General features: G+C 56.6%; 2 protein-coding genes across 12 annotated transcripts in view; one reads left to right on the top strand and one right to left on the bottom strand.

The window, feature by feature from the left end:
* DPYSL3 (dihydropyrimidinase like 3) overlaps nucleotides 1-18,387 on the bottom strand; it is a 43,886-nt gene extending 25,499 nt beyond the window's left edge. The window contains exon 1 of one of the 2 annotated variants that reach the window (XM_075509757.1): nucleotides 17,990-18,387. In XM_075509757.1, coding sequence (XP_075365872.1) covers nucleotides 17,990-18,307 — 318 coding nt within the window. In that variant the 5' untranslated portion in view covers nucleotides 18,308-18,387. Of the gene's footprint in view, nucleotides 1-722; nucleotides 878-17,989 lie in introns of those variants that run through there. The other variant, XM_075509758.1, reaches the window with a different exon arrangement.
* The window catches only part of LOC142413535 (uncharacterized), a 56,314-nt gene continuing 51,740 nt past the window's right edge, over nucleotides 17,067-21,640 (top strand). For 2 of the 10 annotated variants that reach the window (XR_012776832.1, XR_012776836.1), the window contains exon 1: nucleotides 19,044-21,502. The gene's annotated coding sequence lies outside the window, so the exon portion shown is untranslated. Of the gene's footprint in view, nucleotides 17,651-19,042; nucleotides 21,503-21,640 lie in introns of those variants that run through there. The other 8 variants (XR_012776833.1, XR_012776834.1, XM_075509762.1 and 5 more) reach the window with 6 other exon arrangements.

The raw sequence follows: 21,640 nt of genomic DNA, 5'->3' as shown, positions 1-21,640 counted from the left end.
CTGGCGGGAGCCGCGGTCCCTGCGCTCCCTGCACCTGCTGCGGCAAGGCGGGAGAGCAGCTCGGGCGGCAGCGGGCGGCACCGAGCGGCACCGGGCGCAGAGAACGCCCCGGGGCCAGCCGAGGCGTTCGCTGGACCGCACCCCCGCCCGCCCGCCCGCCCGCGCTCCGGGGCAGCGCTCCTGGCCCCGCCGCGCACCGGGAGCGGCCGCCCGCGGCGCGGGCAGGCGGGAGGGCAGCGGGAGCCCGCTCCCCGCCGGCGCCCCCGGCCCCGCTCGGAGGGAAGCCCGCCCGCGCGACGGGCGTGCCGGGCCGGTCTGCGCCCGGGGGGGTCCGGCCGGCCGCCCGCCCGGCTGGGCGGCTCTGCGGGAGGCGGCCGGGTTGCTCCGGGTGGGGACGCTGGCAGTGCCCGGGGAGCGGGTGCCGCCGGACACCGGCCGCCGCAGAAGCCCCCGGCCAGGGCTGAGCCCGCCGGGGCGCGGCTCTGCCCAGCCCGGGGCGACCGGCGGAGCCGCGACACCTGCGCGAGCGGCGGGCCGCGCCGCGGCTCTTTGTCTGCGCGCCGCCGCCGCCCCGGCCCGGCCCGCAGCGCCGGGCACCGGCACCGCGCTTCCCGGCCGCCCCGGGCACCGCCGCCCGCCCCGCGCTCCCCGGCCGCCCCGCGGGGCGCTCGGCACCGGCAGGGCACCGGCAGCGCCCGCCCCGCCCCGCCCGCGGCACCCACCGTGATGCGCGGGATGTTCTTCTTGCCCTGGTACGACATGGCACCGCCCGCCCGGCCCGGCCCGCCGCCGCCCGCGCTGCCCTCCGCGCCGGCTCCGCACAAAGGCGAGCCCGAGCCCGAGCCCGCGCCCGCCGCCCGCCGTGCCAGCCGCCACCGGGGACGGCCGCCCGCCCCGCCCCGCCCCGCCCAGCCCACAACGCCGCCTGCGACCGCCAGGGGGCGCCCCGCCACCGGGCTCCGGGCACTGCTCCCAGCGCACCGGGTACCGGGTACCGGGAACCGCTCCCAGCGCATCGGGTACTGGGAGCCGCTCCCAGCGCACCGCGTACCGGGTTCCGGGAACCGCTCCCAGCGCCCCGGGTACCGGGAACGGCTCCCAGCGCCCCGGGTACCGGGCTCCGGGAACCGCTCCCAGCGCCCCGGGTACCGGGCTCCCGGCACCAGTACATTCTTTTCTAAAAGAATGGAGGTTTTGGTACTGCTGGAGCGCATTTGGATCACCGTAAACTTTCTTTCACAAGCACAAGAATTGGAAACATTTTAAAAAAAATAAAACGCACTACGCATCTGACTCCGGGAATCTTGTGTCCTACATAAACACTACGAGTGTTGGCAGCACTGAGGACTTCTGTATTCCCTCAGCTGTGATCGTGGTAGGAAGGTTTAAACCGTGGAACTGGTTACAAGCATTCAGCGTGTGCTGAGACAGACGATGCTGGGCCTGGGATGCCAGGACTGGGCCAGCTGGAGTTGTGCTATGATGGACGGGAAGAACTTGTCTGCCCTCTCCTATCTGACGCCATCCACGATGCTGCCGGCAGGTCTGCTGTCCTGCAGAGCCGTGGCCGGGCCTGAATCCCACCTCCTCTCCCAGGCCAGCTGTGACTCCTCTCACACGCAGAGCTCTGAACACCACCAGCGAGATCCTCCTACAGATCCTGCTGCCGGGCAGCAGCTCATGGTGTGTCCTCTGCTACCCCAATCTTACAGCCACACCTGGCACAGGCATTGCTGTAAATCTGATTTCTAGCTCCTGCTATAAAAACAAGCCATCTGACCTGGATGATCATAGAATCACAGAATCAGTAAGGTTGGAAAAGACCTCTAAGATCACCTAGTCCAACTCTCAACCCAACGCCTCCATGCCTACTAAACCATGTCCCAAAGTGCCACATCTACACGTTTTTTGAACTCCTCCAGGGATGGTGGCTCCATCGCCTCTCCGGGCAGTCTGTTCCAATGTTTGACCACCCTTTCAGTAAGAAATCTTTCCTAATATCCAGTCTAAACCTCTCCTGACGCAACTTGAGGCCATTTCCTCTCGTCCTATGGCTTGTTACCTGGGAGAAGAGACCGACCCCCACCTCTCTACACCCTCCTTTCAGGTAGTTGTAGAGAGCGATGAGGTCTCCCCTCAGCCTCCTTTTCTCCAGACTAAAGTTAGGTTCTATGATCTTCCGAACTAGAACCTAACGATGGTTTGCAACGGCTGCAGAGGCCCAAGAGCCCCCTGCTCACCACTGCGTGCACAAGCAAAGCAATCTTCGTAGCACAACCCCTGATGCTGCAGCCAGCTTTGACTGCTACAAAGCTCTGGGGAAGTGGGTGATGGCAGCGTGGGCTCCCTGGAGCGTGTGCTCTGCTGCCGGGGTTCAGCGGAGGGTCACACTCCATAGTGTTAACTACATGTTCTCCCTGCTGAAGGGTTTAGGAAGTACATAGAGCTGTACGGCAGCCCTCCCCTACCACAAGCTTTGATGTCTCCATTGGCTCAGTACTCCAGCCCAAAGCTTTTATTACTCACCGAGTCTGTTATTCTGTGTCTGCTTCCGCTAAAGGTCTTAGAAAGTTTTACCGAATGCGTATTTATTCTAAACCCAAAAAGCTTAAAGTGAAAGTCAGCAGCTTCTCAATAACCTATTTATTACTGCCACAACTACGAGGGTATCTGCAAAATTGCATGGGCTGCTTGGCCCAGCCGGACCACTGCCTGCTGCGTCCCTTCCCCCAGCTCCCGTGCTGCTGCCTGTGAGCTGGTGCACCCCAGCAGTCGGCAGGAGACGGGCAAAAGCCTTCCCCCTCCCGGGTGGATCCATGGGCAGGGAGGTGTCTGCGAGCGCCAGGAAGGGCATGGGGGAGCAGGGCCATGCCGGAGCCTCTGCGACCAAGGAGGGTGTGTGGAGGAGACAAGGTACCAGCCCGTACTATTCTTGCCACAACGCTGCGATGCTTCAAAAACAGGTCCTGGTCTCTACTGAAATTAGTCTGGCTGGGGCTGGGACGTGAGAAATACGCTCAACTGCTGTCGCCAAACCGCCTGAAACTTCACTCGCCCATTTTCCAGAAAGTTTAAGAGTATCCCCGTGCTGGGTGGTACCATGTTACTTTGTCTGGAGTAGCAGTCAATTAGTTAATAATAGATAAATGACTATGCAGACAGATGCTGCTGACTTGAGCGCTTGGACAGTTTCAAGAGCCGAGCTTGCATCAGCCCCCTGGATGCTGGCCAGCCACAATGACTTCAGACCCTTCTTTTGAAGAGATGTGCTTTCCTCCTGGTTGCTATGTGACACTCGCACAAATATACAGTAAAACATGCTGCCCTGGGCCCAAAACATTCAAAATGGAAAGATTTTTTTTTTCCATAGGACCTCTTCCAGGTGCAGTCAGCAAGGTGTTACTCGCATGCTTCAAAACATCCTCAACATGAAGCACGTTCAATTTGAAAGTTATTTAAAAATGGCAATGCTCTTACAGCTCATAACCTCCTCAGAAACACCTACAGGGATAACATGGCACTAGGTATTTGTGGACAGCCACGACAGGTGACAGGAGCCTGACGAGGAACACCAGCAGTGCGAACACAGAGTAGACGCAGAGTAGACACATGGTGCTGCTGCAAGGACTTTGTCACCAAAATAAGCCCAGCTCTACTGTGGTCTATCAATGCTCAGCAGCCAGGCTCAACACCTGTCTGTAAAGACCAGGATGCTGCTGACCCAGCGCTAGCGCAAAGGCTGAAAGCAGATCCCACCAGCCCTACACGTCTGTGATCAACGGCCCTGACAGACAGGCACAACCGAGGTACAGTGAACATAACCAGTCGTGGAACAATCAGGGCTCAAGTGTCATAATGTTCAGCAGACTTGCCAGGACAGCCCGTCCCCACGCACGCGGTCCCCTCCTCCCCATAAGTATTCTTTGCATAAAACCATCCCCTCTTCTCTCCTAGCAGACGAGTTTTCAGGGGCTGAGCTACCTCAGGGCGCAGTGAATCCAAGGGACGGAAACACTGCAGCTGGTGCACCCTCTCCAGACGGAACCTCTGGCAGGACGTGGTGTCTCAAGAGGTCGGTCGCACACTCCTACCCCAGCGCACCAGGAACTTCCACCACACACAAACTTCAGAGAAGCTTTTCTTGTGCTTGTGTGTGCCGTCCCTGGAGGAAGGGGGTTGCTGACCCAGAGCTGTGGCTCTCCCTCCACACCCTTTGCTCTCTTCCCATTGAGATCCATGGGGTCACCCTTACTTCTGTGGGGGAGTCCAGCTCCAAGTGATGAGTGCTTACAAGCGTTTGATGATCATGCTATTCAGTGTTGTTGGCTCCAGCTGTCCCAACCTCCGACGTTCAACTTGAGAGCCAGAGCTGGAGGGAACTGGGCAGAGAGCCCACTGGCTCCATTAAGAGAAACACGCACAACCACCCTGGCTTTCACACCACTCCCACCATCCACACCTTCTCCCAGAGGCAACCTGGAGCTCTGCAGCCCTTCAAACTCCCACTCTGGAACAGACATGAATGGGAAGGAATCTGAAACTCAGCTGCTCATGCTGGACGCACGTGAGGTCTGCCAGGAGGCAGCAGGAGACAGTCTCCACATTGTACAAGGCAGGTGGTGGGCAGTGATGCGAGTTTTTCTGCAGTGAAGCAACTCTGCTAGTTTTCTCCCACCTAGAACATACATTGGGGCTTTGGCAGTGGAAACAAGGAGGGAAATCAGCAGATGTATGGCCTGAAACAAAACTAAACTTCTAGGTCAGCCCTCAATGTTTTCAAGGAACCGTTATGTTAAAAGCAGTAGGCGTTACTGCGGCTCCAGCTGGATTACCACATGATTCCAATCACCTGTCCAAACTGACATTAGGGTGGGTAATTGTTCAAGCCAGAATTTATTTGCAGCCTTATTAAGGACTAGAAGTCAGAGCAATTTCAGGACCGTTCCTTTCTTTCTCCTTTGGACTGAGCCGACAGGCGATGCCATCCACAAAATCCTCGTCTGAGGTGATGCTTCATGGAACATAACAAAGGCTCCGGAAAAGCAGAAGTCCCCGGAAGGGATTGCCCTCGACCGTCAAGAGCCCACAGCAGCTCCAGCGTGCCCACAGCAAACGCCCAGACAACGTCCCTATCAAAACATCGGTTTCCACCCTGTGGCTTGGGGACACCTTGAGGTTTGTGGACTACCCTATGCTGTCCACACCAGGCAGTTAAGAACAGGCCTGACACAAGGGTGCTTTAGCCTGCTGGACAAGACTCCTGACCTCCACCTACGCTGAAGTGCGACGGTGGCCAGAGAGGGAGGGGAAGGTGGGAAGGGGCAGTTGGTGATGCTGACGTGGCATTCATCACGGGCTTTTGCTACCAGCTGCAGCCGAGAGGCCCAGCACTCAACAGGCTTTGTGAGTGACCAGATCCCTGAGTCCTCCAGAGCAAGCCCACCCCTGGATAGCCAGCGTTCAGAGGCACAATGGAGACGGCTCCAGAAAGCACGCCCTGCCCCTGCCTGCTTCGAGCCCGCTGCAGGCAGGGGATTCAAGACCACCACCCCAATACTGCTGTACCCAGGGACATCTGCCTGCAGGCAGGGCTTGCTCCCACAGACTGTGAGCACCTCCCTCACAGATCAGTTAAATCGACACCCAGCACATAACTACATTTCAGCTGGAAAAGCCAGCCAGGCTTTAGTTACTTGTCCCTAAAAGAAAAGAGGGGAAAAAAAAGAAAAAGAAGAAAGAAGAAAAAACGAGCACTTTGAATTTCTATTGGATGGTGACAAAAACCTTACATTTCAAAAATATCTAATGACAGCAGGACCTAACTGCCACCTTCAAAAGTGACTTAAACTCCTGGGCATGGACATACTTATGTGGCTAACTGCCTGCGGGAAATCAGTTGGTTCCTCATGCCCTCGTCCCTCGGGACCCCAGCCGTGCTGGAGCAAGCCTGCCTTTGCCTTCCCCGGCTGCCTCGCCTTCAGACAACAGGGACTTGGTGCTTTTGCAAACGTCCCCCGGGATTCCCCCAGTCTGAACAGGACTGCAGGGCCCCCGAGAGCTGACCAACCCCAGGCTGCAAACACTGACCCACCCCTGCACCGGAGCAGGGGAGTCTCACCCCACAGAACATCTGCTGCACCCCACGTGCACGCAGAGAAGGTGTCCAGGCAAGCGAGAAGCTGTTTCTTCTCTTTGCTAGAAATAAATGAGGTTGAAACCAAACATGTCAAATGGAATATTCTAATATGTGTACACGAGTGACTGCTGCTTCAAGGCCAATTTATTCAATTACAGCCTGATACTGCAGAGCAATGAAGTGCCCTTGAGCTGGGTGGCTCAACAAGTGCTTTTCCCTTCCTGGGGCTGGGTCCACTCGGCGACCCGCATGAGGGCAAGGCTGGGAGGGAGCTGCCAGACGCAGAGGATGGCCCAGAGGGCTGCGGGGCCGGGCACTGCCGGGGCCCCGTCCCTCTGCTCAGCACCGCTGCCAGCATCAGCAGCGACTGGGTGAGATGTTTCACCCCTGCCAGCTCCGGAGGATAATCGCCTCTCTCCAGTTCCTCCCTTCAAAGGCACGATGGAAATGCAGAGAGCCCAGCAGAGCAGTGTATATGCCCCAGTTTCGTTACTGATTATGCACATTAACAATTCCCTGCCTTTCTCTCACACTCCCTCCAACCCAAGCCCCCAGGTTTCTGCTCCCCGGCTCCCTTCCCGGCTGATGCCTTCCTTCCCTGCGCTGCTTGCCTAGCAAGCCTCAAAGAGCCAACCTAGACCAGAAAACAAAACTGAGCTGAGGACACGCAGCAGCGCTCCCAGGGCGAGGCTTGCTGGGAGCCAGCGCAGGCACCCAGGGGACGTCGAACCACCTTCCTCTCCCAGAGCAGGCGGCAGCTCCTCAGGCGGGAGGTGGCCTCCGTTGGGGCCGGGGCTCCCGGGACCCGCAGCTGGGACGGTGCAGGGCCGGGCTCTGCAAGAGCTCCTCGCTGCCCGGGCTGCAGGGTTAGCACGCAGGGAGCCGCTCTCCCCTGGGCAGGCTGGTAACGGGAAATACTCACGAACCGCTGCCTCCCGGGGGGGCTGAAGCTGCTCCCCGCAGCCCCCGGCCCCACCGCAGGCCCTGCAGGACGAGCTGCGGGAAGCACACGGTGCTCCCGGCGCGGAGGAAGCGCTGGGGAACCGCGCAGCCCCGAGGGGAGCAGAAAGCTCCCAGGCTCACAGCAGAAATTACACCAGGAAAAAAGGGAAGGGAGAGAAACACAAGAGCAAGAAGGTGGCGGCACTGGGCTCGCAGAACTCAAGCGTATGTGGCGGCAAAAATTGAACGTGTAAACAGCCTCGGAGGGCCCAAAGGCTTAAAACCCGAGTGCAGAAATGGGTCCAAATTAAAGCAGCAGTACGGTAAAGAAGCAGAAGTAGCGGAGCATACAGCCAGGCTTGCAGGGAAAACCGAGGGGTGCCCCTCAGTTGCGACATTTCATTCCCAGTCAGAACTTTCTCCCTCTGTCCGGCCCCGAGCCCGGCAGAGACACCCAGTGCCCGCAGCACGGGGCCGGGGCCGGGTGCTCCTGCCACAGGACGTCACCAGAGCGCAGGGCCGGACCCTCTGGCACCCACGGCTGGGGCAGCTGCCAGAGGGTGCTGCTGCCACCTTCCCTGTCCCTCCCTGCAGCCCTTCTCCCACCCGCCAGCGCCTCCGACAGCCCCAGCCCCAGCCCCACGGCCTGCCCCACGGACACGAGACACCCAACCTGGACGCGATCCTCCCGGCTAAGACAAGGAGGCACTTGGCCAAGCGGGCGGTGATCCAGGGCACCAAAGAAATGCTTAAAAATCACTCCGCAGTCCTCAGCCGCGAGCAGAAGCCCTGCTGCAGGCTGCCGTGCTGTCAGAGCAAAGAGCCCCGTGAAAAAAGAAAGTCCAGGGACTTGGAGACCTTGGTGCTTCCCCTGCGGGCGGTCTGATACCCCCGGCCAGCAGACACGGGGAGCACGCGGGTACTCCTCCTCTAACTGGCAAAAGCCAGGCTAACGAGGGCTCCCCTCTCCACAGGCAGCTCTAAAACTGAAGGTACCTGGCTGGGACGGCTCCTGCCAGCAGGCTGGCTCAGCTCACCAGAAGCATCATCTATTTTACATCCCAGAGAAAACCAGATGCTGCAAACCACAGAGAGACCCAAACCCCACCCATGAACAGATCCAGACTCGTGCCACGGGCAGGGTAAGTGCAGCTGTGACAGTGGCACAGCTCTTCTCCCGCATGGGATCTGAGCACGTAGCTCAGTCCCTTCTGCCTCTCTCCCCACTCCCTCATACAACAGTCTCTGACACGATAGGAAGGTTTGAGCCAAATTCAGGTCCCTCCTCACTTCTTTAATATGTATGTTGAGAAACAGGATTTTTATTAGGTTCAGCTATTTCACCATGATGTGAAAGGTGCAACCTGTTGTTTCCTTTCTCCACTGACACAGAACTGTGAAGCTTTTTAGTGCAATTTGAACTCACTTGACCTCATCCTAACAAAACCATATGCACTGTGACCCGCTCTCTGCGCGACACGGGGCAGCCTGCAGACGGCTCTCCGGGGGTGACTGCCAAAGCGGCAGCTACCCAAGCATTTCCAGGCACACCAGCTACCCACGCCGCTGGACCATGGCTGGGACGGGGTCTTGGCAGGTGCCCAAGCACAGAGTGAGGATCTCTGGTCGCTGCTGTGACACAGCAGGCATCTCTGTGCATCCACAACAGGCACAGGGATGCCTTAAAGCTCTCCCTGGAGCACTACCCCAGAGTCCTGTGACAGTCACGGGCACCAGCAAAGCAAGACGCTATTAATGATCACGGCCGCCGCAAACAAAGAGAGCACAGCATGCCTGGCTGCTTTGTCATCTCACGGTCTTTAATCTGATGTCAGTTCTTGAGGCCTGACCCATGACAGCATGGCTGGGGATGCAGGCTTTCACGGCACAAGCTGACAATCCCATTCTTTAGGACACACCCTGCAGCCTCCACAACACCTCCAGCCACGCCAGCACCCGGGACGGGGCAGCGAGCTATCTGGGTGTCGCGCTGCCTGTTGCAATGGGGACAACGGTGCACAGCACCGACCCGCTGGGGACGCCTGCTCCCGCTGCAGGCAGCTGCGTCCCTCCCGCCGTCCCGCTGCACCTGGGCCAGAGGAGACCGCTCACCCCGAAAGGTCATCCCTGGCAAAAGGCTAATGCCAAGCCTGCAGGGAGATGGCTTCCACTTCACACTTAGCTCCCTCCGTGGGCTGAGCTTTGGCTACACAAGAGCATCTGGATTTCCACTGAAATGACTCAATTCCCTCAGGGCGTGGAGGGTTCAGCCCAAGTCCGTGAAATACAGGCACCCGTCTTGTCCCCTTTAACATGTGGAGCGAGGACTAGAAAGGTCTGAGCTCTCTGCTCAGCATCACTTCTTTTCCCTCCTCAGCTGAACGGAAACACCCGTTACTGGATCCAAATCCATGTGTTGTAAAATGGAGCTCGGCTGTTCCCAGCAGAGCGATGGGAAAGATGCTGCTGGATCTGACCCACAGCCAAGAGCCAGCCCAGCTGAACAAGCCAAGGTCCAGCTATATTTTCCAGCTTCTCAGCCCTGTCTCCAGGAAGGCTGCCGGCATGTTTGGTTTTTTGTTTCTTCCTCCCATTTTCTCCAGCCATCCATAGCAACTGCTCCCCGGCAGAAAAATCAACATTCTCCACCTTCCACCTCTTCGCAGAGGTGACAATGGAAGGGGTCCATGCAGGGAAAGCTTTTGCCCGAAGTAAAGCGACAGAGCAAACGCAGCTCAAGCTGGTCTCCGCCATGGTTTTCCTCGGGATTAGGGCTGACCGTCAGCGACCAGCTTTGCACTCACCCAGACCGTCTCTGGAGAGCAGGCCACACATAGGAAATTACTTTTCTGGGTCTCATCACAAAACTTCCTTGTTTTGATGCTATGTGCAATGCCATCTACATTTTACAGTCTTTCTCTAGGTCCGTTTGCTTGCACTTTTCAGAGCTGAATCTCTTTTTGTCATTCCTGGCTTGCATCTCTGAGTCCTCAAGATCACGTCAGGATCGTTCCTCCCCAGCTGGCATTCACAACATCACCGTCACCTGCACACATGCTGTACCTCTCCTTCCAGGTCACTAGCGATACTGGAGAAGAGTCACTTCTAACACAGATGCTTCCCACTAAACAGTTCATACATCCTCCCTTTAAGCCCTAAACAATTTTCCTATGGAGCTGTATCCGCCTAGTCAATTTGCAAGCTCGCGCTCCAGTGCCGGCAGCCCAGCCGACAGGGTACGCGCAGGGTCAGGCCATTTCCAAGTCCCCTCCTTTTGCACGCGAGCGCTCAGCTTCTTCTGGCTTGATCCACGCGTCCGGCGTGGAGGGCGCTGGCAGCCAGCCACCAGCCCAGCCGCTGCGGGACTTCGGCCGCCCAGGCGGGAACACGAGCAAAACCTCTCTGCAAAAGCGAAGCAGCGTGAGAGCCCACCAAGAGAGCCACCGGCAGCCAGCCACCGAGCCCACCCGAGAGCCCACCGAGCGCCCTGCCCGGAAGGAGACCGCTGCCGGGCACGCGGCGCAAGAAGAGCAGAGCAGCGTAACGGCCGAGCGACACGGAAAAGCTGCTGAGCTACAGCCCCGGGACTCTGCTGAATCCTCCTGGAGGACCCGTGTCTTGGCAGCTGCCTGCCTGCCAGCAAGACACCATCGTTAGGAAACGAAAGCCCTCAAAAGCCTAGTCCACCTTGCCGGTGGCACGCTTGGCACGTATCAGAGACAAATACTCCTCCCGCCTGGTGGACAAGGCAGAGCTGGGGTTGTCCCAGCCTGCTGGAGATACTGACATCTTAGATAAAAAGAAAAGGAAAAGATTATTTTGGACAGAGCCAACTATTTTGCTGCGGCCAACCCACAATGTTTCATTTCAATTTAAACCTACTGAAGTTTGCGTTTGACACTTTCAACTATGTTCATAAAAAACGCTTAGAGGAGTTTCCAACACAACAAAGCCTCCTCCAAGTGAGAAAGCAGTGAGTCTTGCCTTGCAAATCTCAAAATGTTTAGCTACTTCTCGAATTTTTCATTGTTTTCCTTTTTTTCCTAAAACGGGCTCTGAAAAGTCACACAAATTTGCAAGAACAACAAGAAACATCCACATCGCTCAGGTAGTTTCTTTGGCTCCCACAGTACGTTTGTCGGTCGAACGCTGCCTGCCAGGAGGCCGCCGGAGCCCCCCCGTGCTGCGGCTGACCCCGCGCAGCTCCAACCCCCCGCTCGAGCACCAGCCCAGCCCCGCAGTGAGGCCGGCCGCGGCAGCTCCCCTGGGGACGGCAGGGCACCGAGACACGGCGACGGGGCACGCAGCCTCCTGCACAGGCTGCCGTCCACAGCAAGCGCCGAGCGACAGAGGGGACGGCAGCCCGCCGCGTCCGGCCCTGCCCAGCCCCCGTGCTGGCCGCTCTCACCCACCCTGGCCGCCTCCTTCCCGGCCCCCTCGGACAAACACCCACGCTGCCGACTGCCACGTGCTTCCTCCGGCTTCTCCTCGAAGCCCCGGACCAGGAGTCCTGCGGGAGACGGCGGGAAGCCACGCCGTGAGAGGACCGTGACAGCCACGGGCACAGCGACAAGTGCGTTTGGGGCCGACGGAGGTTTTCCGTTCCCGCCCCGGCCTGCTCCTCCTGATGGCGGCCCTCCCGGCTCACACCACCGACGATGCTTTCTCTGGGAAATTGTAACTTGTGTTTCTAGCTGCTTCTGCCGTTTAAGTAGCGAACACCCTGCTTTAAGCACCGAGGCTGCTGCTGGCTCCGCGAGAAGGGGCCGGCGAGGCCGCCCACAACCCCTGTGCCACCACCCCAGGCTGCGCTTGGTGCGCTGCCCCGACCCCCACCTTGCACGGTTTAACCGGCCCCGAGGAGCCGCCGGAGGAGGCCCCGCTCCATGCGCCCGGCCAGGGGGGTGTCACCCAGCCGGCGCCGCCAGGGACCAGCTCTAAGCCCTGGCCGAGCGGGGAAACGCTGGGCGGGTGGCAGCGGGCCACGCTCACGGCACGGGACCAGCTCAGGGCAGCAGCAGCCTCGGGGCTGTCCTACAGGCACCGACAGAACCGGGGCTGGAGCCAGGCACCGCGGCCCCAGCAGGCCCTGGGAGCCGGGCTCCAGCCCGGCTCCTCCTCTGTCCTGCTCGTCCGTCCACACCTCTGAGCAGGAGCTCCATCATCACCACCTGGGAAGGGTCTCGGCATCAGTCAGGACCACAGATACCTGGGAATGGGCCCTTCATTTCTGTGCCTTACCCTAAAGCCAGCAGCCTGGCAGGGACAGAGGCCCCTCGTACCCTGCTGGGCTTCATCGGCCAGAACCACTTCAGAGGAGAAAAGCTGCGCACCACCGATGCCACGTCCTGCTGCAGGTGTTTTTCTTGTGGCATCGCCCACCAGAGTACGGAGCGAGCCCACTGCTGGTCTGTGGTCGAGGGAGAAGCAACCTCAGCTATTCTGGAAGCTACTTGTGAAAACAGACTTTTCCTGATGCAGCATCAGGAAATACTACACCTGCAGGTCTTGCTGTGTTTTCCGACAACCTCAGAAAAAATATACAGTATTAAAAGCAGCATCACCTCCCCTACCTGCTGCAATGGGCTATTGCTAGGGCATCTCGTATATGGTATACTTCATGGCATGCTTGGTGATGCCCGATTGCTCTCATAAAATGTGCCAGAGCTAGGATCTCTTATTAGTTGTCAAATGTGGAGAAAAAAATATCACTGGCTTTTTATTTAAATAAAGAGTCTTTTGGGGTATCATTTTGCAAATGTAAAGAGCATTACAAACCCTATCATGGATACAGAAAAGAACTCCTTGCCCTGCACGAGTGCCTTTTAAACCACAAGGCCAGAACCCCTCCAAATGCTGCACATCCCGGGGCCGTGACACAAAGGACAGGCACCAGCAGAAATACTCACCTTGCAGGTCGTGCCAGCCAGCCCAGCCAGCACCCCTGCCTTTTCACAGGAGAGAGATCTGCTTCGAGAAGGCTGAGAACAGGCTGGATCAATGCGAGACTGAGCGGTCATAGAATCAAAGAATCATCATAGAATCATAGAATCATTAAGGTTGGAAAAGATCTCTAAGACCATCTAGTCCAACCGTCAACCCTACACCTCCATGCCTACTATCAACCCATGCCTCAACCCATCTTTTTTACACCTGGCTGCAAAACCCTGTTTCTTTTCTGCATAGAAGTTCCATAAAGACCTACATTTTCCCGGAAAAAGCATGAGGTTTTCAAGAACACATCACTCGGATAACGATTGCAGCGTCCTTCCAAAGCCCTGGCTGTGCAAGCTCGGCGTGCCGTCACGGTGCCTTACAGATGCGGTGGCCAGGTACCCCCGGTGCCCTCGGCTGCCAGCCAGCTCCCCGCTCCCACTGCACCACCCACAACACCAGGGCCACCGGCTGGCAAAGCCGTGACCACCCAGAGCTGAGAACGAGGACAGAAGGAAACCAAGAACTGTTACCACAAGGTAGTGCAATAAATCAAACTATTTCCATGTTAGGGTGAGTTTTTTGGTAAAACAAAAGCTCTTTGCAGCAAGCAGGAACTCTTCAACTGAATCCCTAATTTCTTCAGAAAACTAGCCCTACCACGTGAGTCCCGTGAAATCCAGTATCTGTGTCTTCTGACACAGGGGGGTGCTTTATCAAACTCTGCAGTTTTGCGTAACTGCTGGCAATAATCTGTATCCCGGCATGAACAGCCAAAGAACTGTCCTCTTATTGTTGTGCTTCAGGCATCAGATTTCTTAAAAAACACAAACAAAAATGTGCAGGATTTTTTCCAATAAAGAGCAGAGCATTTAGCATCAAACTCCATGAATTATAATATAGGTTTCACTGTTGTATTTGCATTGTGGGAACTAGTTCAGTGGCCTGGCTTTGTTCCTATTGTTTGTAGAAATACCAGAAATAATGTAACTCCAAATCCTTCTCTTAAAAAAAGAAAGGTAAAACCAAAACAAAAACCTGCTCTCAGCTCTCTGCTGACTGGGGTGATACTGAGGTTATGAATTAATGCTATCAAAGTGCTTTACGATCCCTTCCATAAATGCAAGGTTTTAAGCTGTGCTGTAAGGCAGTGCACGACTGCAACTTTTAGTTCACGCTAAGTTCACTGGTAAGAAAAAGACTGCTGTTGGCTTGGCGTTTCTGCTATAAATTACTGGCAATGGAAACAAAAAAGCTGAATGCTGAAGTCATAGCACATTTCACAAGTGTCAGAAAAAGAAAAAACTAAGAGAGAATCGAGTTAGTTCAAGCTTCCTTCTCCATTTGAGGCAGCCCTGTGTGTCTCTCCAGGACTGATCGCTAACTGAATCTGAGCGGTGTCACGCAGCCGGACACGAGGAGCCATGTGTGGCACTGGCTGCCTCCAGGAGAAAGCCAAGGACTGGCTCCAGCGGGTCTTCTGGAGGGGATGGACCCCTCGCCTGCCTTCATTGCCCGGTAGTTTCCCTCACACTCCTGGCTCCTGCAAAGGGCGGGAGCCGCCGCCTCCTCCTCCTCCTCCTCCTCCTCCTCCCTGGCCGCCAGGCTGATGGAGGTGCCCCAGCCTGCGGTGAAGCTGCAATGCCGTGTTTGTGGGACCACAGCCAGTTGCCTTGGAAATGACGACTTCACTGCAGAACCACGCAGCAGGACGGGATGAAACGTCTGGGGGTGAGCGTAACAAGCTGAGCGCTCCTGCCTGTGTTACTGAACAGGGGGATGAAAAAGCAGGGTCTCTGCCCGGCTCAGCAACAAGGAGGTATATGGAGGACGCTACCACAGACTTCTGCTTTACCGTCTTCCCAGGCACGGAGCACAGAGGCGTCCCTTTGCCATGCAAAGTTCCCTCCCCGCTCCTCAAAGCAAGCGGTGCAGCTCTCCAGTATCTATTCATACGTTAGTAGACCCCGGTGAACATCCTTACCACAGGAATTCAGAGGGTGTTGTCTGCGACCTACAGAGAAGCTCTCTTTGACTTCATTATAGTAAAATAAGCCTTGTAATCCACTCTGGTTAGACAAAAGGCACGGCAGCTCCCGAGGAAATCTGCAGGAAACTTCGCAAGGGTAGAGTCCACATAGGCTATTACCGATGGAAACCTGCACCGAATTAAATCGCTCTTGCTAAATAAGGTCTCTGCGAATAGTCTAGATCAGTGCAGAATCTGGACCCCAGCGTTGTTCCTCCAAATCTTAACTGCTCTGCAACAACAACCCTTGCTGTAGCAGATCCTCGTACGGGGGAAAGCGGCCTCCTGCTTCTAGCAAAGAGCACCTGAAAGGCACATCTCTTGTTCGGGCGAGCCCTGCACCAGGACTGGGCACCGGGATGTGGCCGAGTCCAGAAAGCCCATCTGCCTGCGCAGGCAGGCAGCAGCAGCCTCCGTAGCCAGGGCCTCCTCTAGCAGTCACCCCTGGGCCCCTGCCCAACGGCGGGTCACTCTCCCGGTCCCCGAATCAACTGGCAAAGCTCAATTCCCACTGGTGAAGCAAAGGCACAGCACCTAACTGCTCGTAGCCATATCCCTCGCTGCAGTGTAACTACGGCTTCACTGTGCCTGAATCCACAGCTCAGTTTTTGTCCTTCCAATAGACTTTAGTGATAAAGCACAGTGAGGCTGGAACATCTACCTGGGCCTGTATTACACTGACAGGTTGTATGACATCACAGGTTGTATGACATCACAGGTTATCACTGGGCAGTTACACATTGCAGTGCTCTTCCTGCAGAAATGCTGGTGCTTTAATTGTAATTAATGCCATGACAAAAAAAAAAAAAAAAAAAAAAAAAAGAGAAAAAGGTGTGTTGGTCTGTTGTACTTCCAAGATGCTGCTCACTGCAAAAATTAGGAGATGCAAGTGTCTGCTGCCCTGTGCGCAGGCAAGTCTCTTACTCTCAGCTTTCCTAATAAGTTGCTTGGTCAAGGGTAGATGACTTAACCTCTCTCTCTGTTTCTTAATCTGTGAAATTATTCAAAGAAGTTCAATTTGCCTGGACAAAAGAGCCTTTGTGTGCTCTGCATCTGCAGAGTTCAACAGAAGAAACTCTCTGCAGCTATGCAGGCAGACAGCGTGGCTCAGTACGCACGACGGGCATTTCCCAGCAGGGCTGTCGTACTCTGGGACATTCCTAAACTTGGAAGTTGTAGTACCAAGTCCTGTGATTCCTTCTAGCCATGCACACACAAGAACACTTATATATGAAGCTTCCCGCCGTTTTAGGCAAGAGGTGCAGATAAAAAGGGTTTGGTTCCTGATGGTTACCAGGTGGAAGGCCTCAGAGAAAGAAATCTAGGAGTAGAAATCATCAGGAAGAGAGGAGCTGTTGAAGGAAAACCTCAGCTACGAAGCTCCGGAGATAAGGGTCTACATAAGACCTTAAAAGGGAATGAGACTGTTCTGAATTTTTGGTATGGTTAATAAAGAAAAGCTCATAGCAAAGCCTGCACACAGGCCGTTGTGAGTTTCTCTTTCTTTTCCAACAAGCAGCAGCATAAAATTGTTAATGCAGTGGTCAGTTCTGCAGCTGCTATTCAAACCATACGGACAAGGTTGGTACTGATAGCAATAATGTTAATTTTGTTCCTGACTCTGTACACCGAGCTGTGAAGGAGCAAAGCTCAAGAACAGGAACCAAATAGCGTGCCAATAACAAACCAAAAAGCAGAGGCTGAAGAAATTAAAGTGCAATGAAGAAACCTCAAAGCAACCCGCTGCCTAGCTGGAAGCTCCTACAGAAGACAGCAGACATTCAGGACAGCCTGGTGCTTTTCCCCAAAACCAAACCAGGCCAAGTCATTGCACTTCAGCGCTTCTGCTCCCCTCAGGCTCTAGCTGGCGAGGTTACTCTTCCAGATCACAAACGTTCGCAGTTTATCAAGGTTCGCACTCTGGACACAAGCTGAGGTTTCTGCAGAACCCCGAGTCAACCACACCACTTCTTCAGGCTGGAGCTGCAGGCTCGCGATTTACTTCAGTGATTTTTGCTTCCATTTTTAAAAATGGGTTTTATTAATTTGCCCTGTTCACCCTTGAAAACCAGTGCCCTTAAGACGACCATTTACTAAAAAGTTCAGCCCCAAATGAGCTCATTGACCAACAGGCCAGCCAGTGGCCTTACTTGCCTCACACGTAAATGAGCAACAGGCCCACTGAACTCCCAGCTGAGGAATTTGCTCAACACTATTAACTTCATCGTCTTCCTGCCAAACTCACGCTGGTGTAAATGGGACCAGAACCAAAAAAGCAAGCAATCTCAACCTCTGGCAGAAGGATCTACGCTGCGGAGCTGGATGAATCTGATTATCACCTCGAGTTCGCCATAGGTTGAGACACTTTGTGCCTGATGACACCTTCAGTGATGCCACTTCCAGACCAATGTGATGTCCCTCACTTCTGGTACCACTTCTGATCCGTGTCAATGTGAGATAAGGATCAGCCTGGTTTGGAGGAACAACTCCAAAATTCCCCCTTTTTTTTCGGGAGGGGGCAGGTATTCTTTCATATAAGTATTAAAAGAGCAACCGTGGTAAACCGAGTCAGCCGCTCCAGCGCTCAGCTTCGCCCCTCCCGGTACGCGGTGAGGACCCTTCGCTTCCCCGACAGCCCGCCCCGCAGGCAGGCTCTCCGCTCCCCGCGCACCGGAGGACAGCAGAGCCCTCCTTCCCGTGCGGGCACGCAGGCGGACCCTGCGGGCAGCCGGAGCGGAGCAGCTCGGCGCCGGCACCGCAGCGGCTGCCCGCACCGCCTGCGGCTCCTCCGGGACCAGCCCCGGGGCCGGCGGCGGCCGACCCCCCGCCCCGGGGCCCGGAGCCGCCGCGCCGCGGGCGGCACCGCCCCCAGCCCCGGCGCCGGGGTCCCGGGACCGGCCCTGCCGCCCCCCGCCCCGCGGCCCCGCCGCGCCGGCCCGGCCCCCTACCCTGTCGTCCGCGGGGGCCAGGTCCTGGGGCCGCTCCTCGTCGGGGGCGGCGCGGAGCTCGCCGGCGTCCGAGTCGGGGCCGAGCGCCGAGCCGGGCTCGGGGCCGGGGCCGGGGCCGGGGCCGGGCTCGGGGCGGGCGGGCGGCGGGGCGCGGCGCTGCCCGACGCGCAGCGCGCCGAAGTCCAGGGTCTTGCTCTCGAAGGCGCCCTCGACGCTGCAGAAGAGCCCGCCGCGCTTCTGCCGGGGCGCCGCCGCCGCGCCGGGCCGCGCCAGGTACACCGGCAGCTCCTCGCCGCCGCGCCGCCCGCCCGCCGCCATGCCCGCCGCGCCGTCGGGACGGACGGGACCGGACGGGACGGGACGGACGGGACGGGGCCGCGGGCGGCTCCGCGCGGGGCGGGGCCGGGGGGGGGGCTCCTCGGCGGGGCGGGGCGGGGCCGGCAGCCGGGCCCGCTCACCGGCGTCGCCGGCGGTGCCTGTTGGCGCGGCAGCAGCGCGGCCGGTCGCGTTCAGCTGCCGGCGCGGGGAGAGCGCGCCCGCTCCCGCCCCCGCCCCCGCCCCCGGTCTGGCGGAGCCCGGGCCCGGGCGGGCCCTCGGCGACGGGCGGGAGCCGAGCAGCCGCCTCCCCGCCCGGCCCCGAGGCCGGCTGCTCCCGCGTCCCCCCGGCGCAGGGCGGGGTGCCGGGCCGCTGCCCCGGGGCCTGCCGCGGTGGGGTGCCACCCGCCGCCGCGCCGGGACGCCTCTGCAGCCGCTCGGGGACGGAGAGCGGGGACCCGACAGGGGAGCACGGAGAGCGCCTCTGGCCGCTGCTCGGGCCCCGCACGCGGCGTGTGCGCAAACGCACCGGCAGCGGCTGGGCCCGCTCGGGGGTTTTGCCCTTGCAGGTGACGGCGCTGCCTGCGAAGAGGCGGTGGCTCCCAGCACGGGGCTGCGCGTCGCTCCGCCTGGCCGCAGTCCCTGGGCAGGCGCTCGGGTCGGGCAGCCGAGCCGCCACACGCCAGCGGTGTCAGACCTGTGCGCCCAGGGTGCTGCCGTGCAAACGCGACCGGACGCAACTGCACGAGCGAGCTCCGCGTATTGGCTCATTTGAGGCGTTGCCGTGAGAGCTCCATTGCAACTTCATTTCAAAAGTATAGGAGGCCTGAAGGACAAAGGGACAGCCGAGGCTGAGACTTAAGTATGCTACTGGCTGTGTAACTGAGTAACAGCCTGTGAAATCTATCACACGGCACCGAAACTGGAGTTTTGCCTTAAAATTCTTCTTCCAAGTGCTCATTTCTTTATATAGAACAAGTGTACATAATACCTGGGCTCAACGTCCTGTCAAGTAACTTCTCGCACCACGTATTTGTGTCACGAGATGTTGTCAGCTATGCTTTTTCCAACCTTTTTTGTGAAAACAAAGCAATGCCATTGTCTCTGCCAGTCCTCCGAGGACTGGTGGGTCTCGCTTACGGAAAAGTTCACTTGGAGCCTGACCCATCATGGAGAACAATGACCCTGTGATTATGCCTGGAGACGGAGCCTGTGGGCACTGGCTGACAGAAGCTTGAAGTTATGAGGGAGGAAACGGTTTGGGATTGTTTCCTTCCTTCTGCACTCGGGGAAGCAGTCTGCTTTTGTAACTGGACTTGTACCAGTGTCGTTAACTCTGTCCCTTTTTTCTCCACCTAAGTGGAACAATCTACAGAACCTTGAAGTTTTGACTGATTATTCAGGCCTGAAGGGTTAGGAGAAGAGAAGATGCACTAAGTACAGACAGAGTGTGTCAGCAAACTTGGATGAGTTACTTTAAAAAGCATTGTGTGACACAGCAGAGTAAAACACTGGTCAGTGTCTACCCTTACTTTCTCTAAAGCAACAGCAGAGAGGGTTAAACTTGGTGGTTCTTGCTATCTCGTGCGAACTTTAATACGCAGCTGCCCCAGCTTTGTGGCTTCACGGAACTTACCACCACGGGCTTCGTGGCTGCCCCAGAGCCCCGCTGCTGGCCCGACCAGGGACGCACCGGGAGAGAGCCCTGCGCTGCTGCCTGTGTGATGCTCGCTGTCACGTTTCAGGTGCAGGGGCAGCAGCAGTGCCTGGCAGCCAAGGAAGGAAGTGTCCCTTCAAATAGCCAGAATGAGTTTGGTTTGTAGTTTCTTTTACTACTGCTCTCCTGGCAAACGCTCTCCCTCTGCAACTGCACGCTTAGCAGCGAGACCACCAGTGCTGTCCAAGTAGATGCACACAAAGTGGCTGCCCACCAGGTCTTTGCCTTCCTAAGGGTCTGCCTTAGCATGAAGGAATTTATCTCCTCCTGCGGCAAGTTGGATCCACTGAACAGAAGCTGAAAACCATCTCAGCCAGCTTCTGCCCCTAGCAAGGGGAGAATTTACACATCCGCTGATTTCAGACCCGGTGGCCAGACTATTTGAGACAGCGAGCAGAGCCCCCGCTTTCTAGGTGCCAAGTAATAGCACTTGAGGAAGCGAGCCTTTCTTGGGATGAAAAGCGTGCTCCTGGGGCACAGGCTGCCCCATGGCTTTGTGTACTGACCACGCTGAAGTTAGAGTGAACCCCTTGTTTTGGTTGGGACCTCTCCATATGGTTGTGTAGCTTCATGGGGAATTAAAATTCCTTGGAACGGGGCCTGGCCTTTGTCTGGTTCTGCAAATGTGCAAAAGTTTCAGCATTGTACTTTAATAGCAATATTTATTCAAATCCCGATTCTAATGTTTATCTTTCCTGGTGCGTTGCTGCAGAAATGGTTGCACTGAAATTATCTGCACCAGTAAAGGAGTACGGGGGCTCTGCTAAGAAGTGAAGGCTTTAAAATCTGACCTTTAATGGAAATTATTCACTGCATTAAAGACAATTCTTGATTCTATTTCTCAAATTGCCATTTGCTTTTAAGGTTCTTTTTGTTAGGTGTTGTAAGGCCTCTAGTTCAGGAATACCATGAAAACTGAAGTTTGGGTTCAGTGTGTGTTCACTGCCATAGCCTTGCTTTTGAGCCCAGCAGAATGCATTATTTATATTTCTGTCTATGTATGTCTCAGATCAGATTTGAAGCTTTTAATTATGCAATGACAAAATGTCTGTCCCCTGTAATTAAGCACATTTTCTTTTCTTTAAATCACATGTTTATATGCTAGTTGACAAAAATGCTTTTCAGGCAAACAGTCAGGAGTGGTGCGTCTTCAAATCCTGCTGGCAAAGCAGATCTCCTCTCGCTCCTCTGTGCAAAGTAGGTGAGAGAGACAGATCAGGGAGGGGATCCCGCGGAAAGGCTGGCTTCCCAGCCTGAGCCCAAGGAGGATGGAGATGGCAGGCATCTGAACTCACGTACGCGGGTGCTGCCGCAGGACCGACCAGAACCAACACGTCAGCCCTGCAGAGCGTTTCCTCGGCTCGAGGACTGCGTTCACGTCTTGACCCCAGAACAAGAGTGCCTGTCCCTCGTGGTTCAGGAGTCTGAGCTGAGCCTGCCAGATGGGCACTGCTGGGCATATCTTGAAAGAAAAGAAATAGGCTAGTATTCTGATTTAGGGAACAGCATTAATTTTATGGGAAATTACGTTTTGTAGTGGCAAGCTTCTAATTTACGTCTGACTAGACTGTGTCTTTCTAGCTGAGTAAGAACTGTTTTTATTAAGCAGCACTCAGAAG

The sequence above is a fragment of the Mycteria americana genome, chromosome 8 (assembly GCF_035582795.1).
Source record: "Mycteria americana isolate JAX WOST 10 ecotype Jacksonville Zoo and Gardens chromosome 8, USCA_MyAme_1.0, whole genome shotgun sequence".
Taxonomy (NCBI): Eukaryota; Metazoa; Chordata; class Aves; order Ciconiiformes; family Ciconiidae; genus Mycteria; species Mycteria americana.
The sequence above is the reverse complement of the archived record's forward strand: the minus strand, read 5'-3'. Positions and strand labels throughout refer to the sequence as shown.